The following is a 19,730-nucleotide window of genomic DNA, read 5'->3' as shown; positions in this document are numbered from 1 at the left end:
AGAGAGAGACAGAGAGATGGAGAAAGTGGTGATAGGGAGAGAGAGCGAGAGAGGGAGGAGAGGGAGGGAGTCAGATAGAGGGGGAGAGAGGGAGAAAGAGATGGAGAGGGAATGAGAGAGAGAGAGAGAGAGAGAGAGGGAGGGAGAGAGACGGAGAGAGGGAGGAGAGGGAGGGAGTCAGATAGAGGGGGAGAGAGGGAGAAAGAGATGGAGAGGGAATGAGAGAGAGAGAGAGAGGAAGGAGGGAGGGAGGGAGGGAGGGAGGGAGGGAGGGAGGGTGAGAGAGGGAGACAGCGAGAGAGAGAGAGAGAGAGAGAGAGAGAGAGAGAGAGAGAGAGACAGATAGGTGGAGAGAGGGAGACAGATGGAGAGAGAGGGAGACAGATGGAGAAAGTGGGATAGAGAGAGATAGAGAGAGATGGAGAGAGAGAGGGATAGATAGAGAGTGTGAGAGAGAGATATGGGTGATAGGGAGAGAGAGAGCAAGAGAGGAGAGGGAGGAGAGGGAGTGAGTCAGATAGAGGGAGACAGAGAGATGGAGAGAGAGGGAAGGAGAGATAGAGAGAGGGAATGAGAGAGATCGAGAGTGAGGGAGAGAGATGGAGAGAAAGAGAGAGGGAGGTCGAGAGAGGGAGGGAAAGGTGGAGAGAGAGAGAGAGGGAAGGAGAGAGAGAGAGATGGGAGAGAGGGGGAGGGAGGGAGAGAGAGGGAGCGAGAGGGAGAGAGATAGAGGTGATGTTAATGATGCATTTTTTTATGTAAACATTAAGAAACCACATGATCAAATCTGAGAGAGCAAAGGTTCTCAGAGAGAGGAGAACGGTCAGACGAGCCAGTTCATGTGTTCCCAGATAGGTGGCCATAGCTCTCACCTCCTCCAAGTCCATCTCGTCTGGGCTCTTGAGATGTCTAATGACCCCCCTCGCCCTCTTCAGAGGAACTACCACCACATACAGGTTCCTACAGGACAGAGGAACAACCAGATTGTCAGGGAATTTCATTACAACTTTTCTGTGGCAGTTTACTAGCAGAGTTGAAGTCGGAAGTTTACATACACCTTAGCCAAATACATTTAAACTCAGTTTTTCCACAATTCCTGACATTTAATTTTAACAAAAATCTCTGTCTTAGGTCAGTTAGGATCTCCACTTTATTTTAAGAATGTGAAATGTCAGAATAATGGTAGAGAGAGTGATTTATTTCAGCTTTTATTTCTTTCATCACATTCCCAGTGGATCAGAAGTTTACATACACTCAATTAGTATTTGGTAGCATTGCCTTTAAATTATTTAACTTGGGTCATACGTTTCAGGTAGCCTTCCACAAGCTTCCCACAATAAGCTTCCCACAATAAGTTGGGTGAATTTTGGCCCATTCCTCCTGACAGAGCTGGTGTAACTGAGTCAGGTTTGTAGGCCTCCTTGCTCACATACGCTTTTTCAGTTCTACCCACAAATTTTCTATGGGATTGAGGTCAGGGCTTTGTGATGACCACTCCAATACCTTGACTTTGTTATTGGGGCGGCAGGGTAGCCTAGTGGTTAGAGCGTTGGACTAGTAACCGGAAGGTTGCAAGTTCAAACTCCCGAGCTGACAAGGTCGTTCTGCTCCTGAACAAGGCAGTTAACCCACTGTTGCTAGGCCGTCATTGAAAATAAGAATTTGTTCTTAACTGACTTGCCTAAAGGGTAAAAAATACAAAATAAAATCCTTAAGCCATTTTGCCACAACTTTGGAAGTATGCTTGGGGTCAGTGTCCATTTTGAACCCACTTCACAGTTGGGATGGTGTTCTTTGGTTTGCAAGCCTTCCCCTTTTTCCTCAAAACATGATGGTCATTATTGCCAAATGGTTATATTTTTGTTTCATCAGACCAGAGGACATTTCTCCAAAAAGTACCATCTTTGTCCCCATGTGCAGTTGCAAACCGTAGTCTGGCTTTTTTTATGACGGTTTTGGAGCAGTGGCTTCTTCCTTGCTGAGCGGCCTTTCAGGTTATGTCGATATAGGACTCGTTTTACTGTGGATATAGATAGTTTTGTACCTGTTTCCTTCAGCATATTCACAAAGTCTCCAATGTTTGGCAGATTTTTTTTGATTTTCCCATTATGTCAAGCAAAGAGGGACTGAGTTTGAAGGTAGGCCTTGAAATACATCCACAGGTATACCTCCAATTGACTCAGATGATGTCAATTAGCCTATCAGAAGCTTCTAAAGCCATTACATAATTTTCTGGAATTTTCCAAACAATTCATATGGTTGGAAGGCAACCGTACGCCCATCAAAATCACTAAAAAGCAACCCTGTGGCTAGCCCTTACTTGACAGGGATGCGATTCTCCAGCGAGGGCAGGATTATGGTGATGGTGGTCTCCGTGTCACGGGTGTGGTCAATCTCCGGACGGCGGATGGCAATTGGTGGAGAGGTCTTGGCGTGGATGCGGTGCCTCAGCCCGCCCATGTTGCCCTCTGAGGAGGTGATCTTGAAGTCATAGTCGGTATCTGGCTGCAAGTTGGGGATCACTGCTTTCCTCAGCTTGGCATCCACCTCCATCTTCTGGCGGTTATACTCCACCTGAGAGGAATAGGGTAGGGGAGGGTATTTCTGATGGCTAAGATCACACATATACACACACATCCTGGGAGGAATAGGGTAGGGGAGGGTATTTCTGACGGCTAAGATCACACATATATACACACATAATAAGATAGCGCCGTCCTTAATGGTCGCCATTTTGCGAGCTCCAACCCAGCTATTTTGTGATTCTTTAGCCGTTTATTTTGACTTATTTTCACAAAATGTATCCTCTATTTCTTACAACCGACAAGAACTCTTGAACATCAGATCGGTAGTTACTTACCCCAATTCCAGCTTCTACTTCAACTTTGACTCATCTGCCCTGGGCTCTTTCTGTAATTCTGACCCAATTTTCGGGATATGCAAGAGGAAAATCCGGCATTACAGAGGCAAGAGAGGGGAAGCCTGGCAACATTAAGGTGAAGGGAAAACCGACCACCTCTTCCCTCCATTCTACTGGCTAATGTACAGTCACTTGATAATAAGATGGATGACCTCCGATCGCGGATTTGCTACCAACAGGACTCTCTTGACTGGAATATTCTCTGCTTTTCCAAAACATGGCTTTCGGACAAGATACACCCAATGGCTATCCAACGAACTAACCACCTCCGTCACCGGCTACATTAGGAAATGCATCGGCGACGTTGTCCCCACATTAAAGGTTTGCTGCTTCCCGAATCAAAAGCCCTGGATTAACACTGAGGTTGGTGCTCAGATAAAGGACAGGGCTACTGGACACCGGGCTTTCGCAGACAACCCTGAGGCTACAGCTGAGCACAGGAACAAGTACAAGAGGTCCCGCCATGACCGTCGCAGAGTCATCAAAAGTGCAAAATGACAATATAGGAATAAGGTGGAATCATATTACGTACACAGGCTCCGATGCCCACCAAGTGGCAGTGGCTACAGTCCATTACAGATTACAAAGGAAGACCCAGCCGTGATCTATCCAACAATGCCTATCCACCAGACGAACTCAATGCATTTTATGCACGCTTCGACAATAACAACACCGTGCCGTGCATGAGTGCCTCCACCGACCCAGAGGACTGGGTGATCTCGCTGATCTCAGAGCAGGTCGAGAGCTTCAAGTTCCTCGGTATCCACACCACTAAGGTCTTAAAATGGTCCACACACACAGTCGTGAAGAAGGCAGGACAGCGCCTCTTCCCCCTCAGGAGGTTGAAAAGGTTTGGCATGGGCCCCCAGATCCTCAAAGTTCTACAGCTGCACCATTGAAAGCATCTTGACTGGCTGCATAACTGCTTGGTATGGCAACAGCACCGCCCTCGATCGCATGGCGCTACAGAGGGCGGTGTGAAAGGAAGGCCCGGAAAATCGTTAAAGACGCTAGCCCTTCAAGCCATAGACTGTTGTCACTGCTTCCGCACAACAAACAGGTACCGCATCAAGTCTGACAGCAACAGGCTCCTGAACAGCCCCGAAGCCATAAGACTGCTAAAGAGCTAACAAAATGGCTACACAGACTATCTGAGTTGACCCTTGTATTTTAGTCTCTATGCACACTCACAGGACTCTACACACTCACGCACACTGGCACTCCAACACACACTTAAATTGCACATACATTTATACTGACTCTGCACACACACATACGCTGCTGCTACTCTGTTTATCATATATCCTGATGCCTAGTCACCTTACCCCTATACATATCTACCTCTATCACTCCAGTATCCCTGTCACCTTACCCCTATACATATCTACCTTCATCACTCCAGTATCCCTGTCCCCTTACCCCTATACATATCTACCTCTATCACTCCAGTATCCCTGTCACCTTACCCCTATACATATCTACCTTTATCACTCCAGTATCCCTGTCTCCTTACTCCTATACATATCTACCTCCATCACTCCAGTATCCCTGTCTCCTTACCCCTATACATATCTACCTCCATCACTCCAGTATCCCTGCACATTGTATATATGATATTGAAACTTAACTAGTATATAAATTACTTACTTCTCGTTTTTATTTCTTTTTTATTTCTTGTATGTTTTTTTTTTATTTCTCATTATATTTTTAATACTACATTGGTTATTGCATTGTTGGGTTTAGAGCTTGCAAGAAAGGCATTTCACTTTACATGTGTACTTGACATTAAAACTTATACATATGTACACACACAGTTGTTTACACAAGCACACACACTCACAGTGAAGTGGTAGGGGTAGGGGCTCTCAGGGAATTCCCAGGTCAGGAGAACACTCGTCTTGGTCGCCAGGTTCACTGAGAAATTCCTCGGGACATCTGATTGGAAGACGGGAAAACAGACACATGGTCAAGTGGCAGTATAGACCACCCCATTCACATGTCTTGTCTGTCCTTAACCCTTTGTGGAGAAGCTACCAACATATTCTAGTAGGTTCTATAACAAAGGATCCTAATTCCTAAAATAAGATTAAGAAGAATTATACAGTGATGTCATACATCTCAAGAGTATTCAGGAAGTACGTATATGGGCACTGAGTAGCAAAGAAGAGTGAATAGAATTGAAGAGATAGGAACAGTTGGCTCCGTTGTGCCCTGTTCATCCTCCTCTTTATGATGACATAATCTGTGTAATCCCACTTTATCTCGTTCTAGCCTAATTCGCTCCGGTACATTTCCGGAACAGAACACACAGAATATTTAACTGCCAAACAACCCTCTTCTCAAGGAGCTATCGGGTCACTGTGAAGTGGATGAGGGGATGTTAGACAGTCAAAGCAAGGTCATCTTTAGACTGCAGTGTGCCATTCAACCTCTCCACTCCTCTGCTTCCACCCTGTAGATCTGTTAGTCGGTGATGGAGGGTAGGTGCAGGTCTTTACACATGGTGATAGTGGGAACGGCAGATGAAGATTTGGAGGAAGAGTAGGAGGTGGTGAAGAGGGTGGATTGATTGATCAGAGTGAAGAGTGGAGGGAGAGCAACAGAACTGAAGAATGTGTTTGGTTCGTGGTGAAGTGCCTACTGGGGAGTGTGAGGGCTACAAAACATGTTAACAGCATGTCAACAAAGGTTGGAACAGGTTAGGTCAATCCAAAAGGAGGTAAAAGCTTACCTTTAGAAACAAACCATGTGTATTAAACGAAAGCCTCGTTCAGTCAGCCAAGGAGCCAGGACTCAACACTTACCTCACTGTTCACAACCAGTCCGGCTTTTCTACTGACTTTTACCTGTGGGTGTGAGAGCGTGTTCTCCAGACATTCAATGATGTGGCATTCAGTCAGTTTTCCTTGGAGGTGAGGAGTAGGTGTGGAGTAGGTGAGGGAGGAGGTGGTGGGTGTGTGGAAGAGACTAAGATTTGCAGTTTTTTCAGTGGACTCGTTTTCAACCCCTCTGTGGGTGAAAGTTTACCCTTATAACTGGCCCAGAGTCAGCTTTGCATTTTGGACTGTGATATTCAAGGTTCAGATTAAAATGGAAAAAAATCTGACTTTAGACCAGTGTTTAGAGTGAATAGGGGCGTTTCTCTGGAGCCCTGTGCCAGGCCTCAGGCCAGCCCTACCTGTCTCGAAGGCCAGTGTGCGATACAGCAGCGGGGGACTGAACGGGCCGGGACCTACGCTGGTGTGGGCACACATCTGCACCTCGTACCCGGTGTTGTGGTTCAGGCCCAGAATGGTGTAGCTGGACTCAATGGCTGGGAGCGTGATCTGGCGAGGGGGTCCCAGAGGGTCAATGCCCAGAGGGTTAAGACCCCCTGCTTCCCGATAAGCTATTGTGTATTCGGTGATCACACCGTTTCGTTCGCTTGGCACAGGGGGCAGCCAGGAGAACTGGAGCGAACAGCAGGTGGCGTTAATGTATTCTGAGATTTGAGGGTAACTCCTGGGTGGGTACTCAGGCATCTCGAGTTCCTCCCGTGCCTCGTCTCCGTACCCTGACCGGCTTTTGGCGGAAAGGGTAACGACATAAGTCAACCCTGGAATTACGTCTGTGAGTGTGTACATTCGCTCCCTGGCCGAAAACTCCACCGTAGTGTCCAGGGTTGCATTCTTCAGCCCAAATTGTAACCGAAAACCCTGGATCTGAACTTCAGACCCTTTGGCCCCTAGACCTGAGTCTGACCCCCCAGTAGGGGGCCCCCATCTCACCACCATGGAGGGTTCAGACCCTGGGCGCACCGAAAGGGAGGGGGCACCAGGCACTGCAGGTAAGAGGAGGGAGAGGCACAGACTTGTCAGTTCTGCATTGTGCCTTTGAAACATTCACATATTGTATGTCTAATATGCTATCGTGTGTGTATTGTGTGTGTATTGTGTGTGTATTGTGTGTGTATTGTGTGTGTATTGTGTGTGTATTGTGTGTGTATTGTGTGTGTATTGTGTGTGTATTGTGTGTGTATTGTGTGTGTATTGTGTGTGTATTGTGTGTGTATTGTGTGTGTATTGTGTGTGTATTGTGTGTGAATTGTGTGTGCATTGTGTGTGTATCGTGTGTGTATTGTGTGTGAATTGTGTGTGCATTTGTTAGTGATCTTATGTGTGCAATGCTTACCAATCCCCGGTGTCTGCACCACTCTGACTTTACTGTGTGTTCCATCCCCTTTAGTGGTGTAAGCCGCCACAGACACAGAGTACCACATCTCAGGCTTCAGACCCCCCACCATCATCTCCTACAGGGTCACACACACACAAGATACTTTTTCAGCTAAGCCTTATAAACCTCTCTCTCCTCTTCCCTCTCCCTTCCTCCCTGCTCCTCCATTTCTCGCCCTATCTCTACTAACCCATCACATAGTATGAACTCACTCTGTCCTATTACTTTACATAGAGACGTTACAAACTGACTGGCTCTCAGATAGAAGGCATCTCCTAATGAGGAGTTCATAACTTACTTATGCAATGTACAGCATAACCACTACCACTGTAGGTTCAGTTTAATACTGACAGAATGATCCATACTCACATATTCAGTAGTGTCATCCTCCACAAACTTATCCCACGGTTAGACCCGGGGGGGAGAGAGAGAGGGAGGAGAGTGAATGAGTCGAGAAAAGAGATTAGATAAAGGAGGAGGAAATAGGAGCGTAGTGGGAGGCAATGCTCCCTCAATTGTTTTTGCCACTGAGCAAATTTCAGGGCTGCTGAGCGCAAATGTTGTGAAGATTCTGTGCAACTTCCGGCGCGCGTTTTACTATGAACACTGATGCTATACCTGCTATTATTGAGTGTTTTAACAGTGGCCAAGAAACCACTTTACAAAACAAAATGCATTATTATTCCCCATACCATTATTACAGCGAATCTATGAAATGATGCTACCCTCTGCCTACAGTATTGGCTTCTTAGCTTATTCAAGTCTGTCTCAAAATACAATACTGCCCCTTTAAGACCAGAAAAAAGCTTTTCAAAGATGTCTAGAAATGTTCATGTTTTGTGCTCTTATAGGAAGCAATCACTTCACATTTCTGACTATAAATTAGCTATAACTGGGCTAATAACTCGCTAACTAGTAAATAATATGAACAAATGTGGACACATGGCACATGTAGCTCTCACTTTGATCTCAAAACAAGCGCATAATAATTACGACCCCTCATGCTGTAAAACAGTCCAGTTCAAATGTAATGGTTCAATTCAATATATGGCAATGGTCTATTTGCATATAGGCATACTGCAGCTCTGATTGGTTATGGTGCACCGGCCTGAGTTGTGCCTGTCAATGCAATAGAAGCCTATAGTGTTAACTAAACGGGAAAAACTCTAGAAAGTTGAGTGAAGTTTAATGTCGTGCTTCTCTGCACGTGCTGATATTTCTTCTGCTCCGGCAGTGTTGGGGGCGCTGCGTGCTGCACATGTGCACAGCTTAGAGGGAACATTGGTGGGAGGTGATGTGTACTGCAAAGACTCAGTGAGATAAATGATTTGCTTCACTTTAACTGAACAATGACCTGCGGAGGTGTGATAGCTGTCAAATATATATGTTATCTTTGAAAGTACATATGTACGTGACTGTTGAGAAGATATTCAAATGAAATATTTTTTACGGAAAATGTAAATAAGAAAAATAAGAAGGTGATGACCTCACCTGGCTGTCGTCCAATAGCAGGTCTTTGATTCGGGGAAGGCTGCGTGTTGAGCCACTCTCCACACGAGCATAGTGCACCTGGTAACCACGGATCTGACCTTGGCGTTGCCTTGGCAACACAGATCGCCAGGTGACCCTAAGGGCAGTGGAGTTGAAGGGCCGGACCTCCACCTGCCGAGGGGCCGCACCGGGCACTAAGGAACACACACATACACATTTCTAATTTCTCAATCAACGCATCGATCAGCTAATCTAGAACTTTAGCCATCCATCTACCCTGCTTCAAACATTCTCGTCTCAAGCTTGTTTGATATCTCTCCGACACAAACACACACTCACTCACCATCGTGGTCTGTGCGGCAGAGCAGGGCTGGACTCTCTGGTCCGGACCCCTCGGTAGTGAAGGCTGCCAGGCTAACGCGGTACCAGGTCCACTTTTCCAGCCCCTCCACCACTGCCTGCCCCTGCTCTGGGGGGATGGGAGGCACCTTCACCTCTGGACCCTGACCTTTGACCTCGGCCCCAGACACCACTTGCTGGTAGCGCAGCACATAAGCAGTCAGTGTGCCATTTTGGGTCTCAGTGGGCGGCGGGGTCCAACTTACCCTCAGGGAGGTGGAGCTGGGGCTGTCACAGGACACGCCCAGGGGAGCAGCCGAGGGCTCTGATTGGATGAGGGTCAGGATAAGGAAGTGGGCAAGGCCAGGGGAGTTTCGAACGCAGTGAAGAAATAGAAAGGGAGAGCAAAGAGACAGTGGCGGAAAGAGGGTGAAAAACCAAAGCCAAAACAAAAGGATAGAAGAAAAAGGAAATACAAATAAAAAAAGGAAAACTACATTAAAAGAGAAGGCCTCTAAATACAAACAAACATGACTCAGCTGAACACAGAAAACAAGGGCTTCGACACAGAAGACAAGGGCTTCGACACAGAAGACAAGGGCTTCGACACAGAAGACAAGGGCTTCGACACAGAAGACAAGGGCTTCGACACAGAAGACAAGGGCTTCGACACAGAAGACAAGGGCTTCGACACAGAAGACAAGGGCTTCGACACAGAAGACAACGGCTTCAACATAGCAGTTCAATACAGAAGACAAGGGCTTCAACACAGAAGACAAAGCTTTATGGAGGAAGAAAGGAATTAATCATGTTAGCTAGGTAATGAGATAAAAGACAACTTAATTACTGCCCAGGAGGATGTGTAACTGATACCAGATGATTGGCTTTCACCTGTCTGCTCTGACCAATGGCAGCACAGTGATTTATTACTGGGAAGAGGGCCTTTAAGATGTTGTCTAGAGACACAGCTCTGCTTAGTTTTGCTTGGCTGGATAAGAACAGAGCTATACTGTAGATCAGGGATGGGTAACTGCCACTGTACTGTAGATCAGGGATGGGCAACTGCCACTATACTGTAGATCAGGGATGGGCAACTGCCACTATACTGTAGATCAGGGATAGGAAACTGCCACTATACTGTAGATCAGGGATGGGCAACTGCCACTATACTGTAGATCAGGGATGGGCAACTGCCACTATACTGTAGATCAGGGATGGGCAACTGTCACTATACTGTAGATCAGGGATGGGCAACTGCCACTATACTGTAGATCAGGGATGGGCAACTGCCACTATACTGCAGATCAGGGATGGGCAACTGCCACTATACTGTAGATCAGGGATGGGCAACTGCCACTATACTGTAGATCAGGGATGGGCAACTGCCACTATACTGTAGATCAGGGATAGGAAACTGCCACTATACTGTAGATCAGAGATGGGCAACTGCCACTATACTGTAGATCAGGGATAGGAAACTGCCACTATACTGTAGATCAGGGATGGGCAACTGCCACTATACTGTAGATCAGGGATGGGCAACTGCCACTATACTGTAGATCAGGGATGGGCAACTGCCACTATACTGTAGATCAGGGATGGGCAACTGCCACTATACTGTAGATCAGGGATGGGCAACTGTCACTATACTGTAGATCAGGGATAGGAAACTGCCACTATACTGTAGATCAGGGATAGGAAACTGCCACTATACTGTAGATCAGGGATAGGAAACTGCCACTATACTGTAGATCAGGGATGGGCAACTGCCACTATACTGTAGATCAGGGATAGGAAACTGCCACTATACTGTAGATCAGGGATGGGCAACTGCCACTATACTGTAGATCAGGGATGGGCAACTGCCACTATACTGTAGATCAGGGATGGGCAACTGCCACTATACTGTAGATCAGGGATGGGCAACTGCCACTATACTGTAGATCAGGGATGGGCAACTGTCACTATACTGTAGATCAGGGATAGGAAACTGCCACTATACTGTAGATCAGGGATGGGCAACTGCCACTATACTGTAGATCAGGGATGGGCAACTGCCACTATACTGTAGATCAGGGATGGGCAACTGCCACTATACTGTAGATCAGGGATGGGCAACTGCCACTATACTGTAGATCAGGGATGGGCAACTGCCACTATACTGTAGATCAGGGATGGGCAACTGCCACTATACTGTAGATCAGGGATGGGCAACTGCCACTATACTGTAGATCAGGGATGGGCAACTGCCACTATACTGTAGATCAGGGATGGGCAACTGCCACTATACTGTAGATCAGGGATGGGCAACTGCCACTATACTGTAGATCAGGGATAGGAAACTGCCACTATACTGTAGATCAGAGATGGGCAACTGCCACTATACTGTAGATCAGGGATGGGCAACTGCCACTATACTGTAGATCAGGGATGGGCAACTGCCACTATACTGTAGATCAGGGATAGGAAACTGCCACTATACTGTAGATCAGGGATGGGCAACTGCCACTATACTGTAGATCAGAGATGGGCAACTGCCCGCGGATACATTTCCAAAAACATAAAAAACGGTAGAAACATTTGGGGGGGCGACGACACATCAACTTGCTGAGTTAGAATAGTAGAATACACCAGGTGACATTTGGTTGTGCATCAGCAGTTTTTTTCTTGTTATGTCACTCACTGACAGTCACTCAATTGGCCATGTCAGAAAACATTTTTTAGACGAGTAAGTTAGTCGAACAGCCAGTAAACTTGTAGTATTCATGATGATTTATCGACCAGGGGGCCCCCATTGATTTTGTTAGTCACTCTCACTCAGATATCATATTAAAAACTGCAAACATTCCTCTCTACCCTATTGCAGGAAATGTACTCTAAAACATATTTTTTTTTCTCTCCACTGTCAAGATGCTAAAACATTATTTTGCTAAGGGCCCCCAATAGGGTAGGGCCTACTTTGACAACATGTGTGTGGGTATGGAAGTGCATATGCAGACCCGCAAACTACTGTGGCCCCCTATGATGAGTTGAGATTTTTTGTGGCCCTCACTCCATCAAAGTTGCCCTCACTCCATCAAAGTTGCCCATCCCTGCTGTAGATACTATGTAGAGCTTTGCAGTCTATCCTCCATCTTGCTACCAAGGTTTCCTTCCTTGACATTCTCAGTGGAATGTAATAATTGTGTTGGAACTTTGCCAAACTCTTTATATATTTTAGTAATGCTTCGTAGCCCTTTCCTGCAGTCAACGACCAAAAGCGAATGTTATTAATGTTTTCATAATTTCATAATTAATAAAGATTATGTTTTTAAAATATGAAAATCCGGTGTTACTATGTCAAACAGTTTAGTTATATGTCAGTCTTCTGTGATGTATTTGAAGTGTAATATTGGGACGCAAAGTCAAAATATAATACATTACAACTTTATATCCGACATGGTACAGGTATCTTCTTTTGTTTAAGCCCATAACCATGTGTGTGAGGTGTAGACTTTTGCTTCAATTTAGATTTGTTTAAGACTACCAAGAATCACTCTGTGTAACCCTGATTTAGCCAGCTGCAGTACAAGTTTAAACTGCCCAATCGAATTTCTTAAAATTGGGTTTGTGGATTGGATATTTCAAATGTCATCTAAAAATGTGGAGAGCAAGATTTGAGGCAGCTGAAACTAAAACCAAAACCAAATTCTTTCATTAACGTTGACCTCATGCAATTTCAGAGAGGAACTATGAGATAGAATGAGAGACAAGGCAGTGGACGGAGGGACAGAAGAACAGCAAGGATAAGAGACACAACCAGGGACTGTCTGAGATGCGTGCCTGTCCTTCCCACCCGTAGCCATCACATAAGACCTTCTTACCATGCAACAACCACCATTCAAACAAAATATCAACCAAACAAAGGTTCAGAGGAAAAGATATGTGCATGAATATGTTCATCATTCATGGATTTGTGAATCTGACAGTCTGACACTTCAGCTGCACAGTCCCAGTACCAGTGGCCTGAGGGAACAATCACGATGTGCACCCAAGCCTAGTGATTGCACACAAACCGTGCTAAGCTAACTGTGAAATGCATTCTGCTCCATGAAATGAAATTGTTATCTGCCACATTCAGTCACTCCCTAGCCTGCCACCCAGGTGTCTAAACCTCCATGTGTAGGTCATGCATAACACGGGGCATCCAGCTAGCCAAATAACATGTTAAAAGTTGCAGAAAGTTTCTGTTGGTGAATACACAGGTAACTGCCAAAATAAAGGAAACACCAGCCTAAAGCATCTCAAAAGGGCGTTGGGCCTCCACGATCCAGAACAGCTTCACTGCACCATGGCATAGATTCTACTAATGTCTGGAACTCTATTAGAAGGATGCGACACCATTCTTCCACGAGAAATTCCATCATTTAGTGTTTTGTTGATGGTGGTGGAAAATGCTGTCTCAAGCGCCATTCCAGAATCTCCCATAAGTGTTCAATTGGGTTTAGATCTGGTGACTGAGATGGCCCTAGCATATGGTTTACATCGTTTTCATGCTCATCAAACCATTCAGTGACCACTTGTGCCCTGTGGATGGGGGCATAGTCATCCTATGGGGGGCATAGCTATGGTAGCCAAAATAATGTCCATAATAATGGCTTACCCAGCATTTATACATGAGCCTAAGCATGATGGGATGTCAATTGATTAATTAACTCAGGAACCACACCTGTGTGGAAGCACCTGCTTTCAATATACTTTGTATCCCTCATTTACTCAAGTGTTTCCTTTATTTTGGCAGTGAGCTGTACGTCCAATGTACATTATATGGTGTCCATTTTCTCCAGGTAACAAATCTTAAAAAGTAATACTGTACCTTTACACCAGTCTCCGTTGGATACAGGCCTATTCGTTTGATTTGGTCTTAGACTCCGACTGACCAGCACATACCTCCAATTAAGCCTCGAAAATAATTTCATCCTGATGACCTTTGACATTTGACCTGTGACGGTGAGCTTCTTGAAATGGAGAAAAAGGGTACTTTGACCCACCTTGAAGTAAAGGAAACTGTGAAGGACTGAAGAAAATGAAACAGCAGCCTTATCCGATCTGTATATCCATGACTTTTCACTGTGTGAGAAAACTGTGAAAGTTCAAATAAACGGTTGGTGTGCTAAACATCAGGTACACTCTGAATACATAGAAGATAGATGCAGGGATGGATGGATGAGTGAACAAGATAAATGAATAGATGAGTGGACAAGATGGATGAGTGTGTAGACGACTCCTGGGGATCAGTGAGCTGTGAGGGATACAAGTACATCACACTGTAACGTTACACAGTGTGTGTTTGCAGGTGTGACAGAGGAAAACCTACTGGCTTGTGCTGTCCTCTGGACCAGCTCGTTGGTAAAGGCTCCGATGCCTTTGTTAGAAATGGCAGCCAGGGAGAAGGAGTACTCCGTGTTAGCCCTCAGACCCTCCACTGTGTACGAAGCCCTGGGCCCAAACGTCAACTTCTCCTGTTAGAGACGGAGAAGGGGGGGGAGAGAACATGAATAAAAGAAAGAAAGAAAGAACTGGATTATCTGATAAATGGACTTTATCACCTTAATGAAATCTACTTAGTGTGGAAGAAAAAGTCTGACCAGGCTGCCGAACTTGACAGGTTTGTAGAGCAGTTCGTAGTTGACGATGCCCTCCTTGATGTAGGACGGTTCCCAGGTCAGCTCTATACTGGTCTCCGTCACCTTGCCCACCTTGAACTTTCCTGGCTGCCCTGGAACTACAGGGGATAGAAGAGGAGACAGGACAAGAGTTAGAACTCACCTCTCCAGCATCCAGTCAGTTAGTAGCTTCTAGACTGTTCTGTTCATCCTTTATTTAAACAGACAAATCTCATTCCAGCCCTGTAGTTCTACAAAAGATGTGTGTCACTGACCTTAAACAGTACTGAAGCACTTTGACATGAACCGGGTCAGAAAAGGGAACAAACCCACAGACACACACACACTAACCCACACACACACTAACCCACAGACACACTAACCCACAGACACACTAACCCACAGACACACTAACCCACAGACACACTAAGCCACAGACACACTAACCCCCACACACACTAACCCACACACACACTAACCTACAGACACACACACACACTAACCCACACACACACTAACCCACAGACACACTAACCCACAGACACACTAACACACAGACACACTAACCCACACACACACTAACCCACAGACACACACACAGGCACACACACAGACACACACACAGACACACACACAGACACACACACACACACACTGACCTCCGGGCAGCACTTTGACATGGACAGGGTCAGAGAAGGGTCCGTCTCCCACAGATGTAAAGGCCAGGACTCTGACAGTGTATGTTTCAGAGGGTACCAGGCTCTGGATGGAGGTGATGGTGCTGTCCTGAACATTATGGATCTGCCACAGACTCATGGGCTGAGATGGGTCCATGGTGTAGTACACCCGGTAACCTTTCACCTGGAGGAAGCGACGGAGGAACAGAGGCCGGGGGGAGCCACAGAGAGAGACAGTTAGACGACGGAGGAACAGAGGCCGGGGGGGGCCACAGAGAGAGACAGTTAGACGACGGAGGAACAGAGGCAGGGGGGAGCCACAGAGAGAGACAGTTAGACGATGGAGGAACAGAGGCCGGGGGGAGCCACAGAGAGAGACAGTTAGACGATGGAGGAACAGAGGCAGGGGGGAGCCACAGAGAGAGACAGTTAGACGACGGAGGAACAGAGGCAGGGGGGAGCCACAGAGAGAGACAGTTAGACGATGGAGGAACAGAGGCCGGGGGGAGCCACAGAGAGAGACAGTTAGACGACGGAGGAACAGAGGCAGGGGGGAGCCACAGAGAGAGACAGTTAGACGACGGAGGAACAGAGGCAGGGGGGAGTCACAGAGAGAGACAGTTAGACGATGCAGGAACAGAGGCAGGGGGAGCCACAGAGAGAGACAGTTAGACGACGGAGGAACAGAGGCAGGGGGGAGCCACAGAGAGAGACAGTTAGACGACGGAGGAACAGAGGCAGGGGGGAGCCACAGAGAGAGACAGTTAGACGACGGAGGAACAGAGGCAGGGGGAGCCACAGAGAGAGACAGTTAGACGATGGAGGAACAGAGGCCGGGGGGAGCCACAGAGAGAGACAGTTAGACGACAGAGGAACAGAGGCCGGGGGGAGCCACAGAGAGAGACAGTTAGACGACAGAGGAACAGAGGCAGGGGGAGCCACAGAGAGAGACAGTTAGACGACAGAGGAACAGAGGCCGGGGGGAGCCACAGAGAGAGACAGTTAGACGACAGAGGAACAGAGGCAGGGGGAGCCACAGAGAGAGACAGTTAGACGATGGAGAGAAACTCCTTTGTGCTGTTTTCTATAATTAGCCTTTCATTGTCTGGTCTCATAGACTTGGAAGCTATTATATATCGTGACATCAACGCCCAGAAGAAATTATACTGGACCGGACTTATATGCCGTTGAGCTAGATAAAAATAGCATTCGCTTCGAGGTTGAACTATCATTACCGTTATCATTAAATAACTGAATTACCTTTGACCCTTTCTTTACCTGAAGAGTAATCACTATAGTCCATGGTTAAAACTGTAATGATTGATGCACTGCCCCATCTCCACGCCTTGTTGTGATTACTGTTGTTTATGATGACTCCATTAGGACTGCCTGGCTACCCATCCACATTGCTCCGGCCAAACTGACGGTTCTTCTCTACGATGGTCGATAGAGCAGCGGATTTCAATTCAGGGTGAGTCGCCAGGCAACCATTACGCAGCTTATTATGTTTAGACTGCCCAGGGACAACAGAGGAAAATTGGATGTTTATCTAACTAACTCAGTTATTATTGCGCCTCAGTGTTGTCTCTGTCAGAGATGTTGATCACTGTTTATTATCCCTGTCTTGGCCATTTATTCTCTTCTGATAACATTCTAATTAATACATTCATACATTTACAGATTAATAACATAATACATTATAAATAAATAAAGTAGTACATCAGTAAATTATTATTCATAAATTATTAAAGAACCAGTGCAGTCAAAAAACATACTTTCCTGTGTACATACAGTGCCTTGGGAAAGTATTCGGCCCCCTTGAACTTTGCGACCTTTTGCCACATTTCAGGCTTCAAACATAAAGATATAAAACTGTATTTTTTGTGAAGAATCAACAACAAGTGGGACACAATCATGAAGTGGAACAACATTTATTGGATATTTCAAACTTTTTTAACAAATCAAAATCTGAAAAATTGGGCGTGCAAAATTATTCAGCCCCCTTAAGTTAATACTTTGTAGCGCCACCTTTTGCTGCGATTACAGCTGTAAGTCGCTTGGGGTATGTCTCTATCAGTTTTGCACATCGAGAGACTGAAATTCTTTCCCATTCCTCCTTGCAAAACAGCTCGAGCTCAGTGAGGTTGGATGGAGAGCATTTGTGAACAGCAGTTTTCAGTTCTTTCCACAGATTCTCGATTGGATTCAGGTCTGGACTTTGACTTGGCCATTCTAACACCTGGATATGTTTATTTTTGAACCATTCCATTGTAGATTTTGCTTTATGTTTTGGATCATTGTCTTGTTGGAAGACAAATCTCCGTCCCAGTCTCAGGTCTTTTGCAGACTCCATCAGGTTTTCTTCCAGAATGGTCCTGTATTTGGCTCCATCCATCTTCTGAGACTATCACAGTGCAGGTGCATTTATACGGAGACTTGATTACACACAGGTGGATTGTATTTATTATCATTAGTCATTTAGGTCAACATTGGATCATTCAGAGATCCTCACTGAACTTCTGGAGAGAGTTTGCTGCACTAAAAGTAAAGGGGCTGAATAATTTTGCACGCCCAATTTTTCAGTTTTTGATTTGTTAAAAAAGTTTGAAATATCCAATAAATGTCATTCCACTTCATGATTGTGTCCCACTTGTTGTTGATTCTTCACAAAAAAATACAGTTTTATATCTTTATGTTTGAAGCCTGAAATGTGGCAAAAGTTCGCAAAGTTCAAGGGTGCCGAATACTTTCGCAAGGCACTGTATTTCCTCACTATGAGGTTGGAATAATATTGTGAACTTGTTAAAATGATTATGTTTTGGCCTGCCTGGTGACATAACCAGGCGTTAAATTAGTTATTAGACCAATAAGAAAGAGAGTTCCAAACGTTTCTACCCATAACAGCTAGTTTTAAGTTTTGTCCTCCCCACCTCCCCACACCTAGACAGACGACAATCTTGCTTGAAAAATTGCTTTGTTAAGAAGCTATTATTAATTTCTTTCCATTTGAATTGAAAACAATCACAGTAAGGTACTTAATTGTTACCCAGAAGTATTTAATTTATATATTTCATATTGAGTTAAAAATGTTGTTGTACCTTTAACAAAACAACTGACAAAACAAAAATCAACACTGACCTGTCCATTGGGCTCCTCTGGTTCCTCCCAGCGGACCATGACAGTGTTCTTGGAGATGATCCTGGCCTGGACGTTCCTGGGGGGGCTAGCCGGGGCCTGCTCCCCTGTCCTGGCCTCCACCCGGGTGGACGAGGGTCCCTGGCCGATGCTGTTGACGGCTGACACCCTGATCTCATACTCCGTGTTGGGGTAGAGCCCTCCAATGCTGTACCTGGTGGTGGTGATACTGTCCACCGTCTCGTACTTGCTGTCTGGTGCCTTGGCCCGGTACTGGATGATGTAATAGGACACCGGGTCGGGGTTACCGGAGTCCCAGGTGATGGTGACGCTGGTGGCAGTCGTCTCCGTGACGATGGGGGTACCGGGAGGCTTGGGAAGAGCTATGAAGGGAGAAGGAGATATTTGTTCAACTGTCCTTAATGTCTGAAGGCAGACAGGGGGAGAAAAGTGGACCTTACTCTTGATGGGCACCTGCAAGATCATAGATGGTCCTTACTCTCTAATACGGTGGTGTTTAAAGTCGGGGAGAGGGAGAGACAGAGAGAGCACAATTAGAAAGAGAAAGGTTGTCCCTTACTCTTAACTGACACCTGTGCAGTGGCCTCTATAACCCCCAGACTGCTCATGGCCACACAGGTGTAGTTGGCCGACTCCCTGATTCCGTTGAGCTCCAGAACGTTCCGCCCCACCGGCATCTCGTCCTCAGGTGTCAGGTCCTCACTACCCAGCATCCATTTGACGTAGGGCATGGGTGAACCCACCGCCACACAGGTGATGTTGATGCTGCCGCTGGGCATGATCTCATGGTTGGAGGGCAGGATGGAGAAACGAGGGGGCACACGACGCACTGGGAGAGGAGGAGATGGGGAAGACGGGGGGAGGATTGTAGAGAGGGGGATGAGGAGGGGGAGCCGGAGCGGGAGGGACAGAAAAGGGGGCGACAGAGGGGGGTAAGAAAGATACAGAAAGAGAGAGAACGAGAGAGAGCGAAAGAGAGAGAGAAAGTGGGGTAACAGAAAGGGTAGTATGAACTTCACTGCTTTTACAGAGGTTTTACAAAGGGATATTTCACGTTTAGTCAAAACTACATTGGTAGTTTTGAAAATATTAGCTAATGATAGCAGTTGAAATACACAGATCCCATGTTGTGAGACTGCTTTCTCAAGCTACATTTCACCCTGCACATGAAACCTATTGTACGTTTCTCATGTTTTAGCCAGTGTGCAACAACCCATTGCATATTTTACAAGGACATCATTTGGCATTGTAGAATCATCACCGTAGATGCCCAGACTATACAATTTCCTC

General features: G+C 46.1%; 1 protein-coding gene across 9 annotated transcripts in view; it reads right to left on the bottom strand.

Moving 5' to 3' along the window:
- The window catches only part of LOC110530680 (receptor-type tyrosine-protein phosphatase S), a 145,857-nt gene that overhangs the window by 32,232 nt on the left and 93,895 nt on the right, over window positions 1–19,730 (bottom strand). For 8 of the 9 annotated variants that reach the window (XM_036986330.2, XM_090182711.1, XM_036986333.2 and 5 more), the window contains 8 exons: window positions 19,000–19,269; window positions 18,423–18,802; window positions 15,267–15,468; window positions 14,590–14,726; window positions 14,319–14,463; window positions 4,761–4,855; window positions 2,321–2,574; window positions 873–960 (listed from right to left, as the gene is read on the bottom strand). In XM_036986330.2, the coding sequence (XP_036842225.1) occupies window positions 873–960; window positions 2,321–2,574; window positions 4,761–4,855; window positions 14,319–14,463; window positions 14,590–14,726; window positions 15,267–15,468; window positions 18,423–18,802; window positions 19,000–19,269 (1,571 nt within the window). Of the gene's footprint in view, window positions 1–872; window positions 961–2,320; window positions 2,575–4,760; window positions 4,856–6,098; window positions 6,741–7,090; window positions 7,209–7,501; window positions 7,529–8,623; window positions 8,818–8,966; window positions 9,288–14,318; window positions 14,464–14,589; window positions 14,727–15,266; window positions 15,469–18,422; window positions 18,803–18,999; window positions 19,270–19,730 lie in introns of all 9 variants that reach the window. The other variant, XM_090182716.1, reaches the window with a different exon arrangement.

Source organism: Oncorhynchus mykiss, chromosome 8 (genome assembly GCF_057628025.1).
Source record: "Oncorhynchus mykiss isolate SJ-2025 chromosome 8, ASM5762802v1, whole genome shotgun sequence".
Classification (NCBI taxonomy): domain Eukaryota; kingdom Metazoa; phylum Chordata; class Actinopteri; order Salmoniformes; family Salmonidae; genus Oncorhynchus; species Oncorhynchus mykiss.
The sequence above is the reverse complement of the archived record's forward strand: the minus strand, read 5'-3'. Positions and strand labels throughout refer to the sequence as shown.